General features: G+C 39.3%; 1 protein-coding gene and 1 pseudogene across 1 annotated transcript; one reads left to right on the forward strand and one right to left on the reverse strand.

Annotated features, from left to right (window-relative positions):
* Nucleotides 1-4,665: 4,665 nt before the first annotated feature.
* On the forward strand, nucleotides 4,666-8,626 carry EEF1A1 (eukaryotic translation elongation factor 1 alpha 1). Its single transcript, XM_039853284.1, has 8 exons — nucleotides 4,666-4,923; nucleotides 5,880-6,057; nucleotides 6,312-6,491; nucleotides 6,598-6,894; nucleotides 6,980-7,130; nucleotides 7,223-7,479; nucleotides 7,564-7,798; nucleotides 7,896-8,626. Exons 2-8 carry the CDS (start codon nucleotides 5,914-5,916, stop codon nucleotides 8,018-8,020), a joined length of 1,389 nt encoding a protein of 462 aa, XP_039709218.1. The 5' UTR covers nucleotides 4,666-4,923; nucleotides 5,880-5,913; the 3' UTR covers nucleotides 8,021-8,626.
* A 5,276-nt stretch (nucleotides 8,627-13,902) lies between these two features.
* On the reverse strand, nucleotides 13,903-14,021 carry LOC120595217 (uncharacterized; annotated as a pseudogene).
* Between the last annotated feature and the right edge of the window lie 5,344 nt (nucleotides 14,022-19,365).

Consider the following 19,365-nt stretch of genomic DNA (forward strand, 5'->3'; position numbering starts at 1 on the left):
ATGAGGGAAGGTCATCTTTTCCTCCATGCCAAATCAGAGAGCTTCTATCCTGGTAGGCACCAGCTTGGAATCATGATAGCAGTAACAAAAATATTTTTAGTCTCCTTTAACATCCTGGCATATTCTTCAGACTTTCTCTAAGCCACTAAAAAGAGAGTAACATTTCACTGTATAACCTCTGTACATATTTTTTACTATGTACATGTATTTCCTATTTCAAAACTTTTAGAAATAAAAAGATACCAATGAGTTTATTTTCCCTATTGTGTCACATTAGTGTCACAAAGTAAACCAACCATGGACAGGAGGTGTCCAAAAAGCTTATAGAAACTCAGTCTTAACTAGAAAATTGAGTGCTCCCATATGGTTTCATATTTTTGCATATTAGAATTATGAGGTAGGTGCTAAGGATGAATCATGAGCAGCCCCCTGATACAGATGCACTGAGAAACCAAGAACTACTGGCAATCACAGATCTGTAAATAGCAGAGCAATGGCTGAATCCCTGATTTTCTGACTCCAAAGCTACTGCTATTTTCATTATACCAGGCTCCTTAGACTTGCTGGTAAAAGTTAGGACTAGCTCTCTGGCCAGATTACTTGGGTTCCAAAGTTGCTCTGCTGGGCCCTAATTTACTCACAAGAAAAGATCTCCAAAAAGTATTAAGTGAAAAGAGCAATTTACCATTTGTGGAAAAAAAAAGAAAAAGAAAAAAAAGACGCAAATTTAAAAAGTAAATGTCTGCATTTGCTTATTATGCATAAACTATCAGTTGCCTACAGGTTCTCCATCTGTAAAATGTTGGTAGTGGGGTTACATTAAATGGTGCAAATGTTATCTGGCACTCAAGTAACATTTTATTTTGTTTCTCAAGCCAAATAGTCCTTGGTTTAATCATATTCAAATATACTCTTTTAAAAATCATTTTTAATTGGCACAGGCAAGATGAAAACGTGGCAAGCCACAGCAAAATGTAATTACTTAAAGCTGCTTTAAATTAGGCCCAATAGCAAAGTGATTAGCCAATACTGAAAGATGCTTGGTGAATCACAATTACAGATATCAAAGAACTATTATTGTTCACCCTTTTACCAAGTAAATTCTTTTTTTTTTTCCTAAAAGGGACAGTGCAGATGTTTACTAGAATGTATTTTAACAGTTTGCTACTCTAAATGGCATGAGCAACTCGAAGGAAAATCTTAAACAAAATACGTCCTTAGATTACAACCAAAAAGCACATTTACAAGTTTCAACGATGCTACTGTTACTATTTTAACATTTAAGTAGTAAAAGGCATACTGTATCTGCTGTAAAGTTGTAGAGGTAAAACGAGCTGGGATTATGTTTCGAAATACTGGGCCTAAGGATAAGAGCTTTCTAAAAAGGAGTAATAATATCTGCTTCAGTCTTTTATTTTCTTTTTTGCTTCAGGCTTTTAGAGGCCACGCCACGGGTGACGAAAACCGACCCCCACCCCGAGCCACGTGGGGTTTTCAGCTTCCTCCCTCACACTTCCTTCCGCAGTCAGAGCACCAAAGAAAGTGACCTCAAAGTGGGGGCGTGTCCGGGGGCAAGCTGTGGCGACCTCAGTCCCTCGGAGACCCGAGCCAGCGCTGCCTCGCGTCCTGGCCCGCCCGCAGGTGTCGGAGCGCACGGGGAGCTCCGGGGAAGGACGGCCCCGTGCCCGCCTCGCCACCCGGGGACCGCAGCGCACTGCCTCCTCAGAACCCAGGGCGCCCCGAGCCGCGCGGGGCTTCTCTGGGACCCACGTTTCCGTCCCGTTCCGGCATCGACCCAGAGCAGAAATGTGAGCTCTGCCCGGAGATAAGGCTTGTGGGCCGTGCCTAACCCTAACTCACCGGATGGCTCGAGATTCTCCACAAAGTCTCGGTCATTACTTCAGTCAGTAACCCAGTCAGTGATGCCCAGTAGATTACTTAGATATAAATCAAGGACTTATGTATAATTTTGCTGTTCGTTAGGTGCTAATTCAAAAAAGGATTCTCTATAAGGTATTTATGTATTTTATAAAGTGTATACTCTTACCTACAATCACAGGGCCTTGGGGAAAACTTGCTTATAATCTGGGATAGTTTTGGAGTTATACTTTTTCAATTTTCCTTTCTTTCTCTCTGGACATAGTAATGAAACTTTGGCTGATATGATTTGGTCCTGGAACACTTTTGAACCATTTGTTACCATAGTTATATTTGGAATGTTGGGTTTTTTTTTTTTTTCCACCATCCAAAGCAGTAAGGTTGAAGTACTAGAAAAATGAAAAGGTGAGATTTGACTCACGAGGTATAGTTTTTATAAGCTACTGAGGAAATGTTTGTGAGTATCTCTTAAGGATATTCCAACATAGTGCTGAACACATATATCTACAAAAATTACTGTTTAAATTATAGGTCCATATTTTCAAACAATAATTTAACTGAAAGCATACATATTAGTACAATGTTATTACTGTATAAAAGTTTGCAATGTAAAAGTTTAATTAACCGTGCTCGTTTCACAGAGATGACTTTTCACACTTTTACTAAACTGAAATTTGATACTTTCCCCTCCTACCAACGTCCACTTTTCATTTTAACCTTTATTTCTTGATTAGTTGTTCAACTATAATTCTGGATTCCATATAGAATTTAAAAATGTTCAACTTTTAATCTTTAGTCTTTGCTTCCCTCCCCTTGTCACTAAATAACCATTTCTTTGCATTTTCAAAAATTCATCATTCCTGTTGAAATATTTATATGCCTTAGTATTATCTTCAACAGTGTACAAACCTAAACTATTTAAAGCATACACTGCTAAAGAAGGCATGGAAAATAATAAATCTCATGTAGCACCCTAATCTTAATCTGAAAAAGCACAGCGTACAGTCAGTATCACTGCGCTACACAAGTATGCCTGATTCTGAGAATCTAGTTTGAGAGAGAATAGTCATTATTTAATATTTCCAAGGAAATAAACACAGAGGTCTATATTCGCATTGTTCTATTGCTAGTGATTTTCATTGGTACTTCTTACATTACAAACATGCACTAGCATATCAAGCTAATTTTATTCCACGTGCATTTGACTGGGTAAGGGCACTAGGAAATGCAAGAGAAAAAGAATTTGTGAAAGGTGAGAAGCTAGAAAAACACACAGAAAAGGCTTTTGTTGCTAGAAAAAGATTAGTTATTTGTATTGTAGGGAAATTTATATGGCCTAGTTTCTTTCATGAAAACTATCTCAAAGTTCAAATGAGAAGGCTATAAACATGTTAATAAAGAAACAGAAAAACCTGATTTTTATAAGTTTATGTCTACAAAGAGTAGCAAAACAAAAAGGCAGACTTTCATTAAAAAAAAAAAAAAAGGGCATTTGGATTGTGAGAAGTAACCGAAAGCTAGGACTAGAACTGTATTCTGCAATTAATTAGAAAGTAAGCACCATACACCTTAGCCTTTAACTGCTTTCCACTTGTTTTATACGTTAGTTTTCCTCTTCCTATTTAATTCTGGTTCCTTTCCAAAAGAAGTATTTCTTTTGTACATGCCACAGAGCTTTACTTAGCACTGGACACATAGTAAGTTCTCAAATATTCGTTAACAGATCAGCTGGAGAAGTTGCAGAGATGTTCTATACATGAAAGAAGAGACATAACGATCTAGTAATTAGCTCATTTAAAAAAGTTCTTCCTTCAGAGGAATATTTCTGAGTCTGCCCTGACTGCCAGCCAAAAAGGCCTTACACAGTTTCACCCTGAATTTATGCTAAAATTCAGTTACAATTAATAGGACGACAGAAAACGAAGACATTTTATCAAAATGGGATAGGCCATTTTTGAGGAGCAGTGATTTCACACTGGGTGGATAACCTTGTTGCTGTACAGCTTAGTCTCCACATGAGATCATGTGGAAAGACTGAATTTCAAAAATTCTTTTCAGGTTTCTCATGCTTGCAATCGAATGAGTGTACACTGGAAAAAAATGTACCACGAGGGTGACACACACTCAGGGTCCCTTTAGCTTAGTAAAACTAGAGTTAGAAGTAAAGCAAACTGTAGGATTGGAGTCTAAAAACTGAAAACCTGGGCATCTGGGGTACCATGGGGTGAATGTGCGACATGGACTTCGATAAAAGCAGCTGGCTTTTACTGAAACAAGCCAAGAAGCCAGTTGAGGAGCATATTCCTCGGGTTCAGGGGCACCGCGTTTAACCATCCGCGATTTCTGCGGCCGTGAAGGAATACCCCCTGGGTCCGCTGCCCCGGGTTCCCGGCCTGGTACTCCTCTCCACCCGGTGGGGACACTGAAGGCAAAGACGGAGGAGGAGCATGCCCCGGGCGCGTATGAGACCAGCAGAAGCTGTTCAAGGGGTTTGTCCAGGACCCGCGAGAGGTCAAGGCTGAGGACGGGAGGCGTACTGCGGGGTGAAGGGATACCCCAACCTGGATACCATCTTTGCAAAGAAAGCAGGAACGGTGGAGGGAAGATTCTAAGCGTCCCCGCCTGGCCGTCTACTCTCCGCCCCACCCCCAGCTGCAGCTGAGAGTAATTCATACAAAAGGAGGACTCGCCTTGGCCTCGGGGAATCCCAGGGACCGTCGGTAAACTCCCACTAACCTAGAACCGAGGGCTCGCTCGTCCCCGCCTCCCACCCCGCGCTCTCGTCATCATCGGGGTCGAGAGGAGCATGCGCAAGGCGACGGGTGCTTTTCAGTGGGCTGAGCGCACATCGCCCACGGTCCCCGAAACGTTGGGGGAGGGGACGGCGATTGAACGGGTGCCCGGTGGAGGTGGCGCGGGGTAAACTGGGAAAGTCGTGTCGTGTGCTGACTCCGCCCTCTTCCCGAGGGTGGGGGAGGACCGTATATAAGTGCCGTAGTCCTCTTGAACGTTCTTTTTCGCAACGGGTTTGCCGCCAGAACACAGGTGAGTGCCGGGCGTGGCTTCCGCGGGCCTGGCCTCCCGGAGCGGGCTGCGGCCCTCGCGTGCCTTTCTCTGCTGCTGCGCCACGGAGCCCCTTTGCGATGTTCTTGACCCCGAATTTCGGGTCGTAAGTGGGTGGGAGAGTTCGAGGCCTTGCGCTTTTTTCAGGGGCCCCGTCGCCTCGTGCTTGGGTGAAGGCCTGGTTGGCGCGCCGTGGCTGCCGCGTGCGATTCCCGCCGCCGCGCCGCCTCGCCCGCCCTGTGATCCAGAAGTCTCCGGCCACTTGAGTTCTCGGGGAAAGTATCCCCAGTGGTTTTGCGTCGAGGGGGTCTGGCCGAGGTTGGTCAGCGCCGACGGGGCGGGCTTCGCTCGCGTCGCGGGCTCGGGCTGTGGGGCGGCGGCGGGCCCTCCGCCCGGCGCACATGGCCTGCGAGGCGGTGCCCGCGAGCCTCGGCCCCGAGTCGACGCGGGAGGAGGCCCATGGAGGGGCCAGGCGGCTCCGGCGCCGGGCTCGCGCCGCCGTGCGCCTCCCTGCCCTGGGCGGCGAGGCCGGCCTTGGCCCGCTCGGCACCAGTTGCGTGCGCGGAAAGATGGCCGCTCGCGGCCCTGTGCAGGGAGCTCAAAATGGAGGACGCGGCGGCCCGGGAGAGCGGGCGGGTGAGTCACCCGCACAAAGGGAAAGGCTTTTCCCTCCACGGCCGCTGCTTCCTGTGACCCCGCCGTGTGCCCGGCACCGTCCCGGCTCCTCGGTTTCATGGCCTTTGGAGCAGGGCTTCCTCTGGTTGGGGGAGGGGACTTAGGCGATGGAGTTTCCCCACACTTGGTGGGTGGAGACAAGAGTTGGGCCAGCTTGGCACTGGATGATTCTCCTTGGAATTTGCCCTTTGAGTTTTCATCGTGGCTTGTTCTCAAGCTTGTGGGACGGTGGTTAAAAGATCTCCCCCCCTCCCCCAATTTAGGTGTCGTGAAAACCAACGCTAAATTTAAGCCAAAATGGGAAAGGAAAAGACACACATCAACATCGTCGTCATTGGACACGTAGATTCTGGCAAGTCTACCACAACTGGTCATCTGATTTACAAATGTGGTGGGATTGACAAAAGAACCATCGAAAAATTTGAGAAGGAGGCTGCTGAGGTAGGTACATTGACATAAACAGATAAACGAAGATAACTGCTGCTAATTAAGTGGTAATTTCCAAAAATTAGTGCCTAACCTAGATCTGCATGTCATAACCAGTTAAGGTATAATCTAACTTGCGGTGGATCAATTTGCTTTGTAAACTAAGTTAAGGTGTAAAGTGGAGTCTAATGGCTTTCCCAAATAGTGGGAATAAGGAATTTCAAGCTGGATTTTGATTGTCACCAAGTAACCATCCTTAATCTTTACAGATGGGGAAAGGCTCCTTCAAGTATGCCTGGGTCTTGGATAAATTAAAAGCTGAACGTGAGCGTGGTATCACCATTGATATCTCCCTGTGGAAATTTGAGACCAGCAAGTATTATGTGACCATCATTGATGCCCCAGGACACAGAGACTTTATCAAAAACATGATTACAGGCACATCACAGGTTTGTAGGATTAAACTTTAAAATAATTATTTTGGTCTGTTCTACATCGGATTCATCCTTTCGAAGAGCTTTTGTTTAATAAGATTTGCCTTTTTTTTCCCCAAAGGCTGACTGTGCCGTCTTGATTGTTGCTGCTGGTGTTGGTGAATTTGAAGCAGGTATCTCCAAGAATGGGCAGACCCGTGAGCATGCCCTTCTGGCTTACACACTGGGTGTGAAACAGCTAATCGTTGGTGTTAACAAGATGGATTCCACTGAGCCGCCTTACAGCCAGAAGAGATACGAGGAAATCGTTAAGGAAGTCAGCACCTACATTAAGAAAATTGGCTACAACCCTGACACAGTAGCATTTGTGCCAATTTCTGGTTGGAATGGTGACAACATGCTGGAGCCAAGTGCTAATGTAAGTGGCTTATGACAGTTAAGAAAAGCCCAGGGTATGGTGGGGGAAGATTGGTAGCACTAATCGACAGTCTTGTCTTTTATAGATGCCTTGGTTCAAGGGATGGAAAGTCACCCGTAAAGATGGCAGTGCAAGTGGAACTACGCTGCTTGAAGCTCTGGATTGCATCCTGCCACCAACTCGTCCAACTGACAAGCCTTTGCGTCTGCCACTCCAGGATGTCTACAAAATTGGTGGTAAGATGAACATCAGAATGTAACTTGTATGGCTTGGTACAATCCCTGCATATATGAGTTGTTTGTTGATGACTATTCCCAAAACGTTTTAGGTATTGGTACCGTCCCTGTGGGCCGAGTGGAGACTGGTGTTCTCAAACCTGGCATGGTGGTCACCTTTGCTCCAGTCAATGTAACAACTGAAGTAAAGTCGGTTGAAATGCACCATGAAGCTTTGAGTGAAGCTCTTCCCGGGGACAATGTGGGCTTCAATGTCAAGAACGTGTCTGTCAAAGATGTTCGTCGTGGCAATGTGGCTGGCGACAGCAAAAATGACCCACCAATGGAAGCAGCTGGCTTCACCGCTCAGGTAACTAAGTGACTGTCTTCACTTAGTGCCAGGTCCTTAACTACCTTTTTTTGAGAATCACTAAATACCTGTCTTTCCTTCAAGGTGATCATCCTGAACCACCCAGGCCAAATCAGTGCCGGATATGCACCTGTGCTGGATTGCCACACAGCTCACATAGCTTGCAAATTTGCTGAGCTGAAGGAGAAGATTGATCGTCGTTCTGGGAAAAAGCTAGAAGATGGCCCAAAGTTTTTGAAATCTGGTGATGCTGCCATTGTTGACATGGTTCCTGGCAAGCCCATGTGTGTTGAGAGCTTCTCTGACTATCCTCCTCTGGGTAAGAATGACTAGTGTGTAATTAGGAATTTTATTTGAAGTGAAAAGTATTTTGTGTGCCAAGTGTTTCTAATTTAAAATTTAAAATTTTTTAACAGGCCGTTTTGCTGTTCGTGACATGAGACAGACAGTTGCTGTGGGTGTCATCAAAGCAGTGGATAAGAAGGCAGCTGGAGCTGGCAAGGTCACCAAGTCTGCCCAGAAAGCTCAGAAGGCTAAATGAATATTATCCCCAATACCTACCACCCCAGTCTTAATCAGTGGTGGAAGAACGGTCTCAGAACTATTTGTCTCAATTGGCCATTTAAGTTTAATAGTAAAAGACTGGTTAATGATCACAATGCATCGTAAAACCTTCAGAAGGAAAGGAGAAAGTTTTGTGGACCATTTGGTTTTTTGTGTGTGTGGCAGTTTTTAAGTTATTAGTTTTTAAAATCAGTACTTTTTAATGGAAACAACTTGACCAAAAATCTGTCACAGCATTTTGAGACCCCATTAAAACAAAGTTTAATGAGAAACCTGTGTGTTTTTTTGGTCAACACTGTAACTTCCTATGGTATTTTGGTGAAAGGCTTTTAAAGAGTTGCCCATAAAATATTTCTGGTGTTAACATATGCTGAAGCTTTAGAATTTGATAATTCTGGGTGGGAACTTGGGGTTTTTCAACTTAATGGGAGGAATCATCTGTTTACATAGTTAAAAAGCTATGGGATGGGTCTGTTGGTGCAACACTTAATATAGGTCAGGACAGATAAGCAAAGTAACTTTGTGTAAGCTAGTTTACAAAGGCCAAATTCTGTAATAAAGTTGATGTGTTGCATATATGAAATTTTGTGTAGTTGGCGTCAATATTAAGTAAATTTTGTTATGTCAAATTTTAGTTTTCCAGTTAATGGAATGTGAATTCTCACATTTACCAATACCCTAGGTAGTTACAAACCTAAAATGAGGCTTAAACAGTATTGAGCACTGTCTTGCTAGTTAATTGTATCCAGATTCTAGGAAAAAATAAATGATACTGGAAGTTGAGTGTGTTTTGTCACTTAAATATTTTAAAGCCCTATTGGGAAGTGGATTTTCATGTAAAAAGTTGATGTTGGGTGAACAAATTACCAACACGAGATTAAACTCAAAGATTAGATGTTGGCAAATGAGCCTAAGGGGAAGGTTTTTAGTGTAAATGTTTGGGAAGGTTGACCAGCAGCATTCAAAAATTTGCTAGCTGAAAGGAATATTGACTTTGAAATTGTTAAATTAGTTGGACAAGATGAAAGTAAGTACTTAACTAGTGAAATAATTGATTACATGTGATGGGTTACAAAGGAGAAACGAAGTCATAAGTTATTTGACATTTGTGAACATCTAATGCAAATTCTGGCTTTTGATAGGAAACCAAGAACTTTTGAGAAACATGAATTTAATTCTGTATAACCCGTAAATAGGCTTCCTTTGTGTATGAAAGGAAATTTAATCCAGCTGAAAGTGGCAAAAATCATGTACTGTAAGACATATTAGAGGAATGTGACCTGTAAAAAACTGGCCATATGTAATTTTTTTCAAATTAGTTGCAATTTGAAGTTTTAATTTTAAATCTAAATTGGGTAAAATCCCTTAGTCAACTGCACTTAACCTGAGGTCATTGACGAATGATGTAAATTGACATTTATCCATAGTTCATTAAGCAATTTTTTCCCTAAATGTATTTACAAGTATGCTGCTTATTTGTAGTAAAATACAAGGTTCTTTTTAAAAGCTGGCCGATAAGTGGTAGATACAAATGCAAGTCTTATGCAGCTGAAGGTTGATATCAAGGTTTAACTGTAGAAATTGCTCCACTGTATGTAAGACAACTAAGAGTCTTAACTTTAGTTTGTCTAGTATACTGAACTTGTATGTGTATGCTTGTGAAGAGTGGTTGAGCACCACCTACTGGTGGTCACAGCAAATTAATTGAAAACCTGAATTTTAAATTAATGGGATCGTGTTTCACATCTGAATTTCTACACATTGCATTTCCTTGTACTTTGATTAAAAGCAAAATAGAGTGGGTTTGTAAGACTATCAAACTGGTGCTTGACCTTAAACTATTACATTGCTCAGCTGTTAACTCATGTTTCTAAATTTTAGATGGGATCTTGTTGAAATTTGTTACTTTCTGGTGTGATTTTAGAATATGAAAGCAAGAAAGGCATTCTGGTTCAGGAGTTACAGATTGCCAATAAGGCTTATCTGACTCTTTATTCTCAGCAATCCAAAATAACTCGGTGTTCATTTCAGAATTCAGACTGTCCTTATTTTTGTAGTTGATACTCTTTATAATTTACCTCCCTGATCAGGTGCATCAAGAACTCATAGATCCAAGACTCCAGTATAGTAATCACAATTCTGAACTAACATTCAACCCAGTCTCATTGCTTTCTCTTTGAAGAATGTTGACAACTGTCAATAGTCCAGAATTTTTGTACTGGGTTATTTGCCAACATTGGTAACAAAACTTGGGCTCTTCGTGACTTAGTATTTATATATATCCCTGTGGCATTTAATACACAACTAAAATTAGGTTTTTTTTTTTAATATTTGGCATTTAAATGTTTCAGGCAAATGTAAATTGACCAAAACTTAAATTTTGCAGTGAAGTATCAATGTCAAATTGGTAAACTTAGGAGGTTGACATTCTAGCAGCAAGACTGGCATTGTTGTAGTTCTTTCAAGAACATGGGAATTCATCTGGTTTAGTTATGGTTCTCAACAAAAGGCTGTTGACTATAAATGAGTTTTGATTTTTCAATAATGGGGTGTAAAAACAATATTAGGACTATGGATTTTATTATTAAAATGTACTTAACCTTTGTAACCTTTTCTGCTGAGTTGAGCACTGAGCTCTTGGCCAAAAGTTTTTTTTGGCCGTAGTATTCACAACAGTTCTTGAAATGGGCAACTCTAAAGGGTGACAGCTAATTTCATATGTGTCCAGATACCCTTACATGTTTCAGATTGAAAGTGAAATGCTAGTTAATTTGTGTTCACAAAATGCTACAGAAATCCAGTTAAGAAAGTTGCATTTTGGAGTTATGACCCATGTCCTGATAGGAAGAGATCTTGGCATTTCAGGTGAGAAGAGAAAATAAGACATTTCTCCCTTTTTTCTTTTTACCTTCCTAAAGTTTTCTTATCTGGTTTTGCTTTTCATAACTGCCTTTTTCACTTAAAACTATAGGTTCTCTCACGCAGGTGGTATCAAAGTCACCTCCGTTATTTGGAGGTCTCTGGGAACTTCAGTGACTAAAACTAGGAGCCTAACTATTGTAAACACATTACTTACTGAGTCTGATTTAAAAGAGGAAAATGTATTAGCTTTGTTAGGAAACCGTCACATGGCTCTTGAAAGGTCGTTGACCCCTGATCCAGTGGAAATCTCTGAGGGACCATGTGATTTTGTTCGTTTTCTAAATAGAGGGTTATGCTTTAGTCCAGCAGTCACCAGAAGTGAGTAAAATAAGTAAAAGGAACATTGTCATTTACCTTGGACTGCCTTTTAATTGTTTAGAGCTCAGTTTGGTCTCCATGGGAGAGACATGACAACAGATAATGCCGAATTACTTTTAATAATTATATCCTAAGTAAGCAAAGAATATTGGAAAACCTAAGGAAGCAAGAGATTTAAAAGTTTTTCCCCACTTTTTTATTAAGGTATTTACCTAAACTTGCTCTGTTAAAGTATATTGTTCTGTGAGTTTTGACACATATTACAGTTCATCACAAAGCATAGTTCTATCACTACCATCCCCAAACTTACTCAGTGCTTTGTAGTCATCAACTCTTCTCTTCCCCTAAACCTTGGTAACCACTGATTTGTTTTCTGTCCCTATAATTTTGTTTATGCACCAATGTCATATACTTGGACTTACAGTCTTTTGAGTCTGGTTTCTTTCACTTAGCATGCTGCATTCGAGTTCATCCATTTTGCATGTATCAGTAATCTGTTCTTTTTTAAATAGATATGACAGTTTATCCACTCCCAGCTAAGAGACATTTGGTTGTTTCCAGTTTGGGACAATTGCTAATAAAGCCACTATAAACGTTCACATACAGGTTTGTGCTTGACTATAGGTTTTTATTTTACTTAGGATAAATACTAGGAGTGGGATTGTGGGATCGTATGGCAAGTGTATGCCTTACTTTTATAAGAAACTGCTCAACTTTTCCAAAGTGGCTGAACCATTAGTGATAGGTTTTTAAGTGAAGTTTTACCTTTTATTTTGCTAGTATTAATCTTTTTAAGAAAGAAATAATTTGGAGTGCCGCACTGAGATTCTGTAGCACAGTGAAGAGCTAATTTGTTTTTTAAAATATGCCTACTATGTGTTAGGCACTATTCTAGGCACGAGGGATAGAGTTGTGAACAAAATGGACACAATTCTTGCCCTTCAAGTTTATAATCTGGTGGAGATAAGTAGATAATTTTGAGTTGTGACAATGCTACGAAGGAAAAGAAAAGGATACTATCAGGGAGAAGAGTAAAAGGGACAATTGGATTTGCTAGAGAAGATATGTGTCAGGAATAGCTGAAACCTGAAGGATAAGTAGGAGTTATTGAATAAGAGAATATGAAAACATTGTATTAGATATCTCAATATATGAGGCTTAACTTGGCCTCATAACTACATAGAATCAGAAAAATCTAAGAAAATCTAAAAGCTTTTTAAGCTAATTTATTCAAATCAACCTTGAATATATTCATTGAAATCTTTGATTTACCTCATCAATGTTTATGTAATATGTGGAGGACAGAAACATCTCACTGAATCCTCAACTTTCATAGGGATCAGGTATTACACCTATATTACAGATGACGGGCATGGATAGAGGCTAAGTCATCCCATCACCAGATGAATTTTTTTCCCCGATATTTAAATTTGGTAATTTACAATCATTGTACCTAGGCTAGTCTCTAGGATAATTATCATTCTCTTTTTCTACAAGAGGCACCAATTTACTTGAAGACACCAAATGATAACCCCTTAGTCACATCTGAGCTTAACACTTTCAGTTCCTACAGCAGTTTCTTAACCCTAGGTCACATAGTTTCTAGATTCTTCCCATGCTGTTCTTCCCAGACAGTTGATAGCTTTTAAAGTGTTTTCACCAAAATTAAATAAAGCTGTGGACGCATAAAAGATTGGTCTCTTAATCTACAGTGTGCTTTTATTAATGTGACCCAAAGATAAGTCACCTTATTTGGACTCTAGTTTCCTAAATGCATTTAGACTAAATGATCATGGGAAAAAGCTGTGCCTTTCATTATCTAATGGGCATGATACTGTCTATCTCTTAAGATTGTTGTGAAGATGAACTAGTGGACATAGATTCTGTAGTTTAGTTCCTGGCGTATTGTGAACAGCCAATAAAATGGTTTTACCATTATAGTTGTTTGAAAGACAGCAGCTTTACTTAATTCCATTGTATTTACAGATTATAGTGAACAAACACCTTTACAAAACTATAGGAAGATATCCTTTAAACTGCATGGTTAATTTTTTCCATAAATAAACCTTTTATTTTGGAGTATTAGATTTATAGAAAAGTTGCAAAGATGAGTTTCCACATGCTCCTCATCTAGTTTTTCCCCTAATGTTATCACCTTGCATTAACCAGAGTACATTTGTCAAACTAAGAAACCAACATTGGTATGTCACTATTAATCTCCTTACTTTATTTAGATTTTGTTTTGTTTTTAATTGCCATTTCCTGTTCTGGGATTGATTCAAAGAAAACACTATATGGTTAATTTTAAGAAATCAAATGTTGCGAGTTTACATATATCTCTGCTATAGTTCATTTATTTTTAGTTTATCATCTTGTTGAGATCATTTTGAATCTTGAACCTATCTAGCACGTCAAAGAAAAATGTGGGCTTTGTCATTTACACATAATTATTTCTGTAGTTTTACTTAAATAGTTGGTAACTTACACTAGGTACAAAAACAGAGGCCCGTGGTATTGCATTAAGAGAACTGTTCTTTGATTATGGTCCAGCCAATTGCAAATTCACATAACTACTATAATCTAGGTCATATTTCATCATTTTATAAATTATTTTTTTATTGCCTACAGCACCTGATATTCCTAAGTGGTCTTCTATCCAAGTACTAACGAGGCCCGACCCTGCTTAGCTTCCAAGATCAGACAAGATCAGGCACATTCAGCATGGCATGGCCGTAGACATTTCACCATTTTAATCACAAGATAATCATGATGAAAATTTTATCAAATGTTTAGTAAAGCAAAGGGAAGTAGGTAGTAGCTTTAAATTTACTTTTTGGGCAGACAAAAATAATTTGCATTAAAGTTGCTAAGGTCAAGGTAGGAGTAAGATCTTCAGACTAGAAATTTAAATTTTCTATTTTAACCAATTATGAGTTCCCTAAAAGAATTCAGATAGCTTTGACTTTTTGTCAAACTTTACTACACTCAGATCAAAGCAACAGCATAGGCAGTCTGGATATTACCTAAATATAATCTCTTTTGAGACATTGTCTAAAATGTAAAATGTAGGTTATTGCCTGTATAAAGCAGAATAGATTTTAAAAGAAAGTAGGTAGTTTAGTGAGAGTAACTGGCAGCAAAAGCTGACAGAGACAGGGTAGTATGATCCTGCAAATATGGTTTCCAGAGATTAAAGAACAGATGGCTAATAGCAAAAGAAAACAATATTTCACTTGATTACATTTTCAGTAAAATCATGTGATTGAGGCCGTAGTTGGTGTTGCAAAAAATTGTAGGGTTGCTACATAAGCAATTTGAGTTTCAGTGCTGTCTGGAACCTGAGGAAGTGGTTCTCTCAGCCTTCTGGTGAGGGCATCTTTTCTGAGGCCTGGGTTGTAGCTGTTGAGGTGTAGGGGGTAGAGCTCTATCTCTGCAAAAAAGGAACGGCCCCACACAACCTTGACCTGCAGTCCCTCACTTTAGCTATTGTCACACATTCTTGATTGATCCTTTGGACTTCTGTTTAGCCTCCTCAGTAAAATGTCTAATGAGAAATAAGTTACAGTTGGGTACAGAGAACATTTTCTCATAGCTAAGTCTTTATATTGAAGTTAGGGAATGCATGTCTGGGAACTTAAGTTTCTCATATTTTATGTAACTGCTCATGGTTTTTTTTCTTCAAAGCTCTGATACCTGTCTCTAAGTTTGTTGGACTGCCTCATGCCATGAGGTAGTTCTTTATGAAACTGGAAAAATAAAAAATTCAGTGTTTCGTTTCATTGTTTGAAACAACAGGTGTACACACACACACACACACACACAGTCTGGTCTTGTATTAAATACAGTGTTGTCTAGAAGTGTTTCCTTTTAAATTTAGGCAATGTGCTTTTTGTGCTGTTTTAAATTTGGATTGTCCATGTTTTAAAAGGGTGTAGACTAACTAAAAGAGAATGTAAAGGGTGTAGTAGACTAACTTTAAAAGAGAATGAGACTAAAAATTAATTATGAGGCACTGGATTAAAAAAATAGTTTCTTTACTCTAACGAACACTAGAAATGTATTGTCTTCAAGTATACGAAGAATATTTTAAGTTGGCAGAGAATGCTATTCAAAGTGAAATGCACACTCTGAATCCCCATACAGCCTCTAAGCTCTGGGATAACACTTAAGTTTGAGTGCTATAATGGCTCATTAAGCATGGCAATTCCATAAATGCTTAGCATGAAATAGGCTACAACAAAGAGTGGGAATGGGAATTGAAGTTTAAACCAAGAGAAACAGAGTTCTATCCTAGATTGTTTAGGAGGGGATGGAGAAACTTTTTATCTAGTGAAGGACCGACCGTCTGGTGCTCAGGAGGAAAAAAAAAACACTGAAAGTGGCAGAAAGGTATTGTAAAGTCAATACCTGAGACCCAAGCTCAACAGCAACTTGCAGTAAACCGTAATCACAACACTTAACCAAGCTATAGCATAGGAAGATAAGACTTGTTTTTAAAAGCTTTTCAGAAAAATTCTTACTTTGAGGAATACACTGATGTAAAAGAATCCAAATGTATTTTGGTCTTCCCATCATGGAGTAGTGCTATTCAAACAGATTAGTCTTTTTCAAACATTTTTGACTAGGATCCACAGTAAGAAATATATTTTCTATTGCAACACAATATAAACCACACACTATTTCATTGCATCTAAGATGTTTTCAGTTGGAAGTCACAAATGCTGCCAATTATAATTGTAAGATACCAGGATATGATCATAGGATATACACCAATTTAGAGATGATAAAATATGTAAAATGTGCATCTTAAAATTGGTGAAATATAATTTGAATATGAATTACTGAAACAAGTTTCACAGAATAGTACTTACTCTTCAGCCTATACTTGCCCAGGCAGACAAGCTTACATTTGAAAAAAATTTAGTCTTGCTCACAAATCATCATAGCCCACCTCTCATTGGAACATTGAATGACTTTCCATTAGACTTGAATTTCTGAAATAGAATGCAAGTTCAGTTTTTCGTACAATGGAATTGCTCTAGAACTTCAATCAACAGTATGGATTATTTGTATTCTATATTCTTAAACCAGAATGCACTGTAAAATTAATTGCAATTTAGTTTCTTCCAAAAGCAGCTGAGACAATGGATATTTATTAGGGCAAACTAGTGGTTCTCACAGTTGAGTGAGCAGCAGAATAACCTGTGGAGCTCTTTAAACGTAGATGCAAAGACCTTTCCAGGACAACTGAATCAGAATTGCTTGCGATAAGGCTTGGCCATCTACTCTTATAGGCTCTACTGGGAATTCTGATGTCCAATCAGATTTAAAAATCATGGCTAAAGGGCTTGACAATTACACAGTCCTTTTTTTTAAAAAACAAATAACAGTTTATTGACATATGTCACATACTATAAAATTCACCCTTTGGCTCCATAGTGTAGTGGTTATCACATCTGTTTTATACGCAGAAGTTCCTAGGTTTGCGCCCTAGGTGGAGCCACGGACCACACCCCAGGTTCGCCAGGCCCCAGGTGCACGTTGCGAGTGCGTGGGAGGAGACGCCCCGCCTTCAGAGATCCAGTTCTTAAGGGGAGACGGCAACATCCGTAGGTCAGGGGTGGAAGGTGAGGAGGGTGGAATTAAAGAGGGGGAAAAAAAAAGTAAAATTCACCTTTTCAAAGTGTGCAATTCAGTGGTCTACAGCATCTTCACAGAACTGTGCGACCATCACCACAAACTAATTTTAGAACATTTTCATCACCTTAAACAGTGTCCTTTCTAATGGCAAAGAAGACACCCAGAAGACTTTTATAATATATTAGGTCAGCTTCACACCAGCCTCAGGCCTAGACCGACACTGGCGGGACTGCAATGACTAACATTGGTTTAAACTCATGAAGATTTAGCTGCTAGGCTTCAGAAGGGAGTTAAAAAAATCACTATTCTTTTGGCAAGGCAGAGGGCAGTGGGCAGACATGGTTATTGAGAAAACAACTAGCAGTATTTATCATAGGCAAATTACTTAACATCTCCAAATCTTGTTTCCCTTGTCTCTAGAACAGAATGAGACTAAAAATGCAGGTAAAGCGCTTCTTACCTGCCACAAAGTAAACATTATTAGACAGTACCTACTTTTATCTCTTATGAAATCAGAAATGAAAGCATTGTTTTCCCTAAGAGATCATGTGATAAATTTCTCTTCGATTTTAGTAGTAGGAAAGTTTCCTCCTGGTCTCCTTGATGAGACAGAACTGTTTCACTGCCAGGAAGCTCTGAGCTAGAATTTAAGTGTAATCTGCTTTTTCTTTAGCTGATCCTTAATTTTGAACTATTCTGTTTTCTTTAAACCATTTCAACTATATTTTTACAAATAAGCAGGGGATAAATTATCAGTAAGTAAATCAAAAGGTTTTAGAGTCTTAAGATACATATACAAATTAACCCATTTGGCTTTTTTTTTAAAAAAGTGGTAAAATACAACATAAAATTTACTATCTTAACCATTTTTAAGTATAGAGTGGTGTTAAGTATATTCATTGTTGTGCAACCACCACCATCCTCCACCAGTACACTTTTCATCTTGCAAAACTGAAATGCTGTACCTATTAAACAATAACTCCCATTCCTTCTTCCCCTAACTCCTAGCAACCACCATTCTATACTGTCTCTAAGAATTTGACTACTCTAGATACCTCATATAAATGAAATCATACAATATTTGTCCTTTTGTGACCGGCTTCAGTTAGTGAAATGTCCTCAAAGTTCATCCATGTTGTAGTGTGTCAGAATTTTCAACCTTTTAAAGGCTGAAAAATATATGTTTTGTTAATCCATGCATCTGCTGATAGACACAGGTTACTCCCACCTTTTGGCTACTGTGAATGCTACTATGAACATGACCCTTGAATAGGGTCCTGAAGATTCTCCCTGCTTTCAATCCTTTTGGGTATACACCTAGGAGTAGAATTGTTGGATCATATAGTAATTCTAATTTTTGAGGAAATTGTCATAGTGTTTTCCATAGCGGCTGTACTACATTTCCACCAATAGTACATAAGGGTTCCAATTTTTCCACAGCCTTGCCAACACTTGTTATTTACTATTTGATAATAGCCAATAGGTGTGAGATAGTATCTCACTGTGGCTTTGATATACACTTTCCTATTGACTAGTGATGTAGAGCATTTTTTCATGTGATTATTGGCCATTTGTATATCTTCTTTGAAGACATGGCTATTCAAGTTCTTTACCCATTTAAAAAACCAAGTTGTTTGTTTTGGTTGGTTGTAGGAGTCTATTATATATTTTGGATATTAACCACTTATCAGATATATGATTTGCAAATATTCCATTCTATGGTTTGCCTTTTTTACTTTGTTGTGTATTTTTTCTAGCTTTTAAATTAGGAAATACTAAAACTCTGCTTAAATAAAATGAATATCATAAAAATAAGTTTCAATCACATTAGGACAGTGAGAAGCAGGGACAGTACAGAAGATAGGGAAGAAATGAAGCTGAAGAGAATGTGCAGACAGAAGAGTTATGGAGAAAGAAAGGCAGATACAAGAGTATATATTCTTAATATTTGTGTCATACGTATTTTTATTGTTTAATTATTCAGTTAAGTTTTAATTTTGCCATCTCTTGCCTTTAGTAATATTTGTTCATTCATTCAAAAAGCATGTCCTGAATGTAAACAACTATGGCATTGCCTGTATTTGAGAGGCTTTTATCTTGTTAAGAGGTTAAAGTTAGACAGATATTAAAAATTAAGGTGGAATGAAGTAAGTGCAATACTAGAAGTATTGTGAAGAGGGAGCCTAAGAGGACCAGTTTATCTTCACTGTGTGTCTTCCAGCGTAAGCAGCTCTGCCAACTCTGAATGAGCCTCTAGTCTTTTGGTGGCTTTCCTGGTATTTCTGGCCACTTCTGGATAGGGCATTCTTCTAGGAGTTGAAATTTATGAAGTGGAAAAGCCATGGCTATTCCAATCCAGGTTGAAACTCAGAAATTACAAAATATTTTAAAACAATAATAAAATTCAAACTCTTGGCTCTACATAACTTTACAATTCAATGC

This window comes from Pteropus medius, unplaced genomic scaffold (genome assembly GCF_902729225.1).
Source record: "Pteropus medius unplaced genomic scaffold, Ma_sr-lr_union100, whole genome shotgun sequence".
NCBI classification, from domain to species: Eukaryota; Metazoa; Chordata; class Mammalia; order Chiroptera; family Pteropodidae; genus Pteropus; species Pteropus medius.

Excerpts from the sequence above, each read along its gene's own strand:
- EEF1A1 (XM_039853284.1), top strand. The coding sequence starts at position 5,914 with ATGGGAAAGGAAAAGACACACATCAACATCGTCGTCATTGGACACGTA. Across the intron at positions 7,131-7,222 it reads GGATGTCTACAAAATTGGTG|GTATTGGTACCGTCCCTGTG; the intron begins GTAAGATGAACA and ends AAAACGTTTTAG. Across the intron at positions 7,799-7,895 it reads CTCTGACTATCCTCCTCTGG|GCCGTTTTGCTGTTCGTGAC; the intron begins GTAAGAATGACT and ends ATTTTTTAACAG.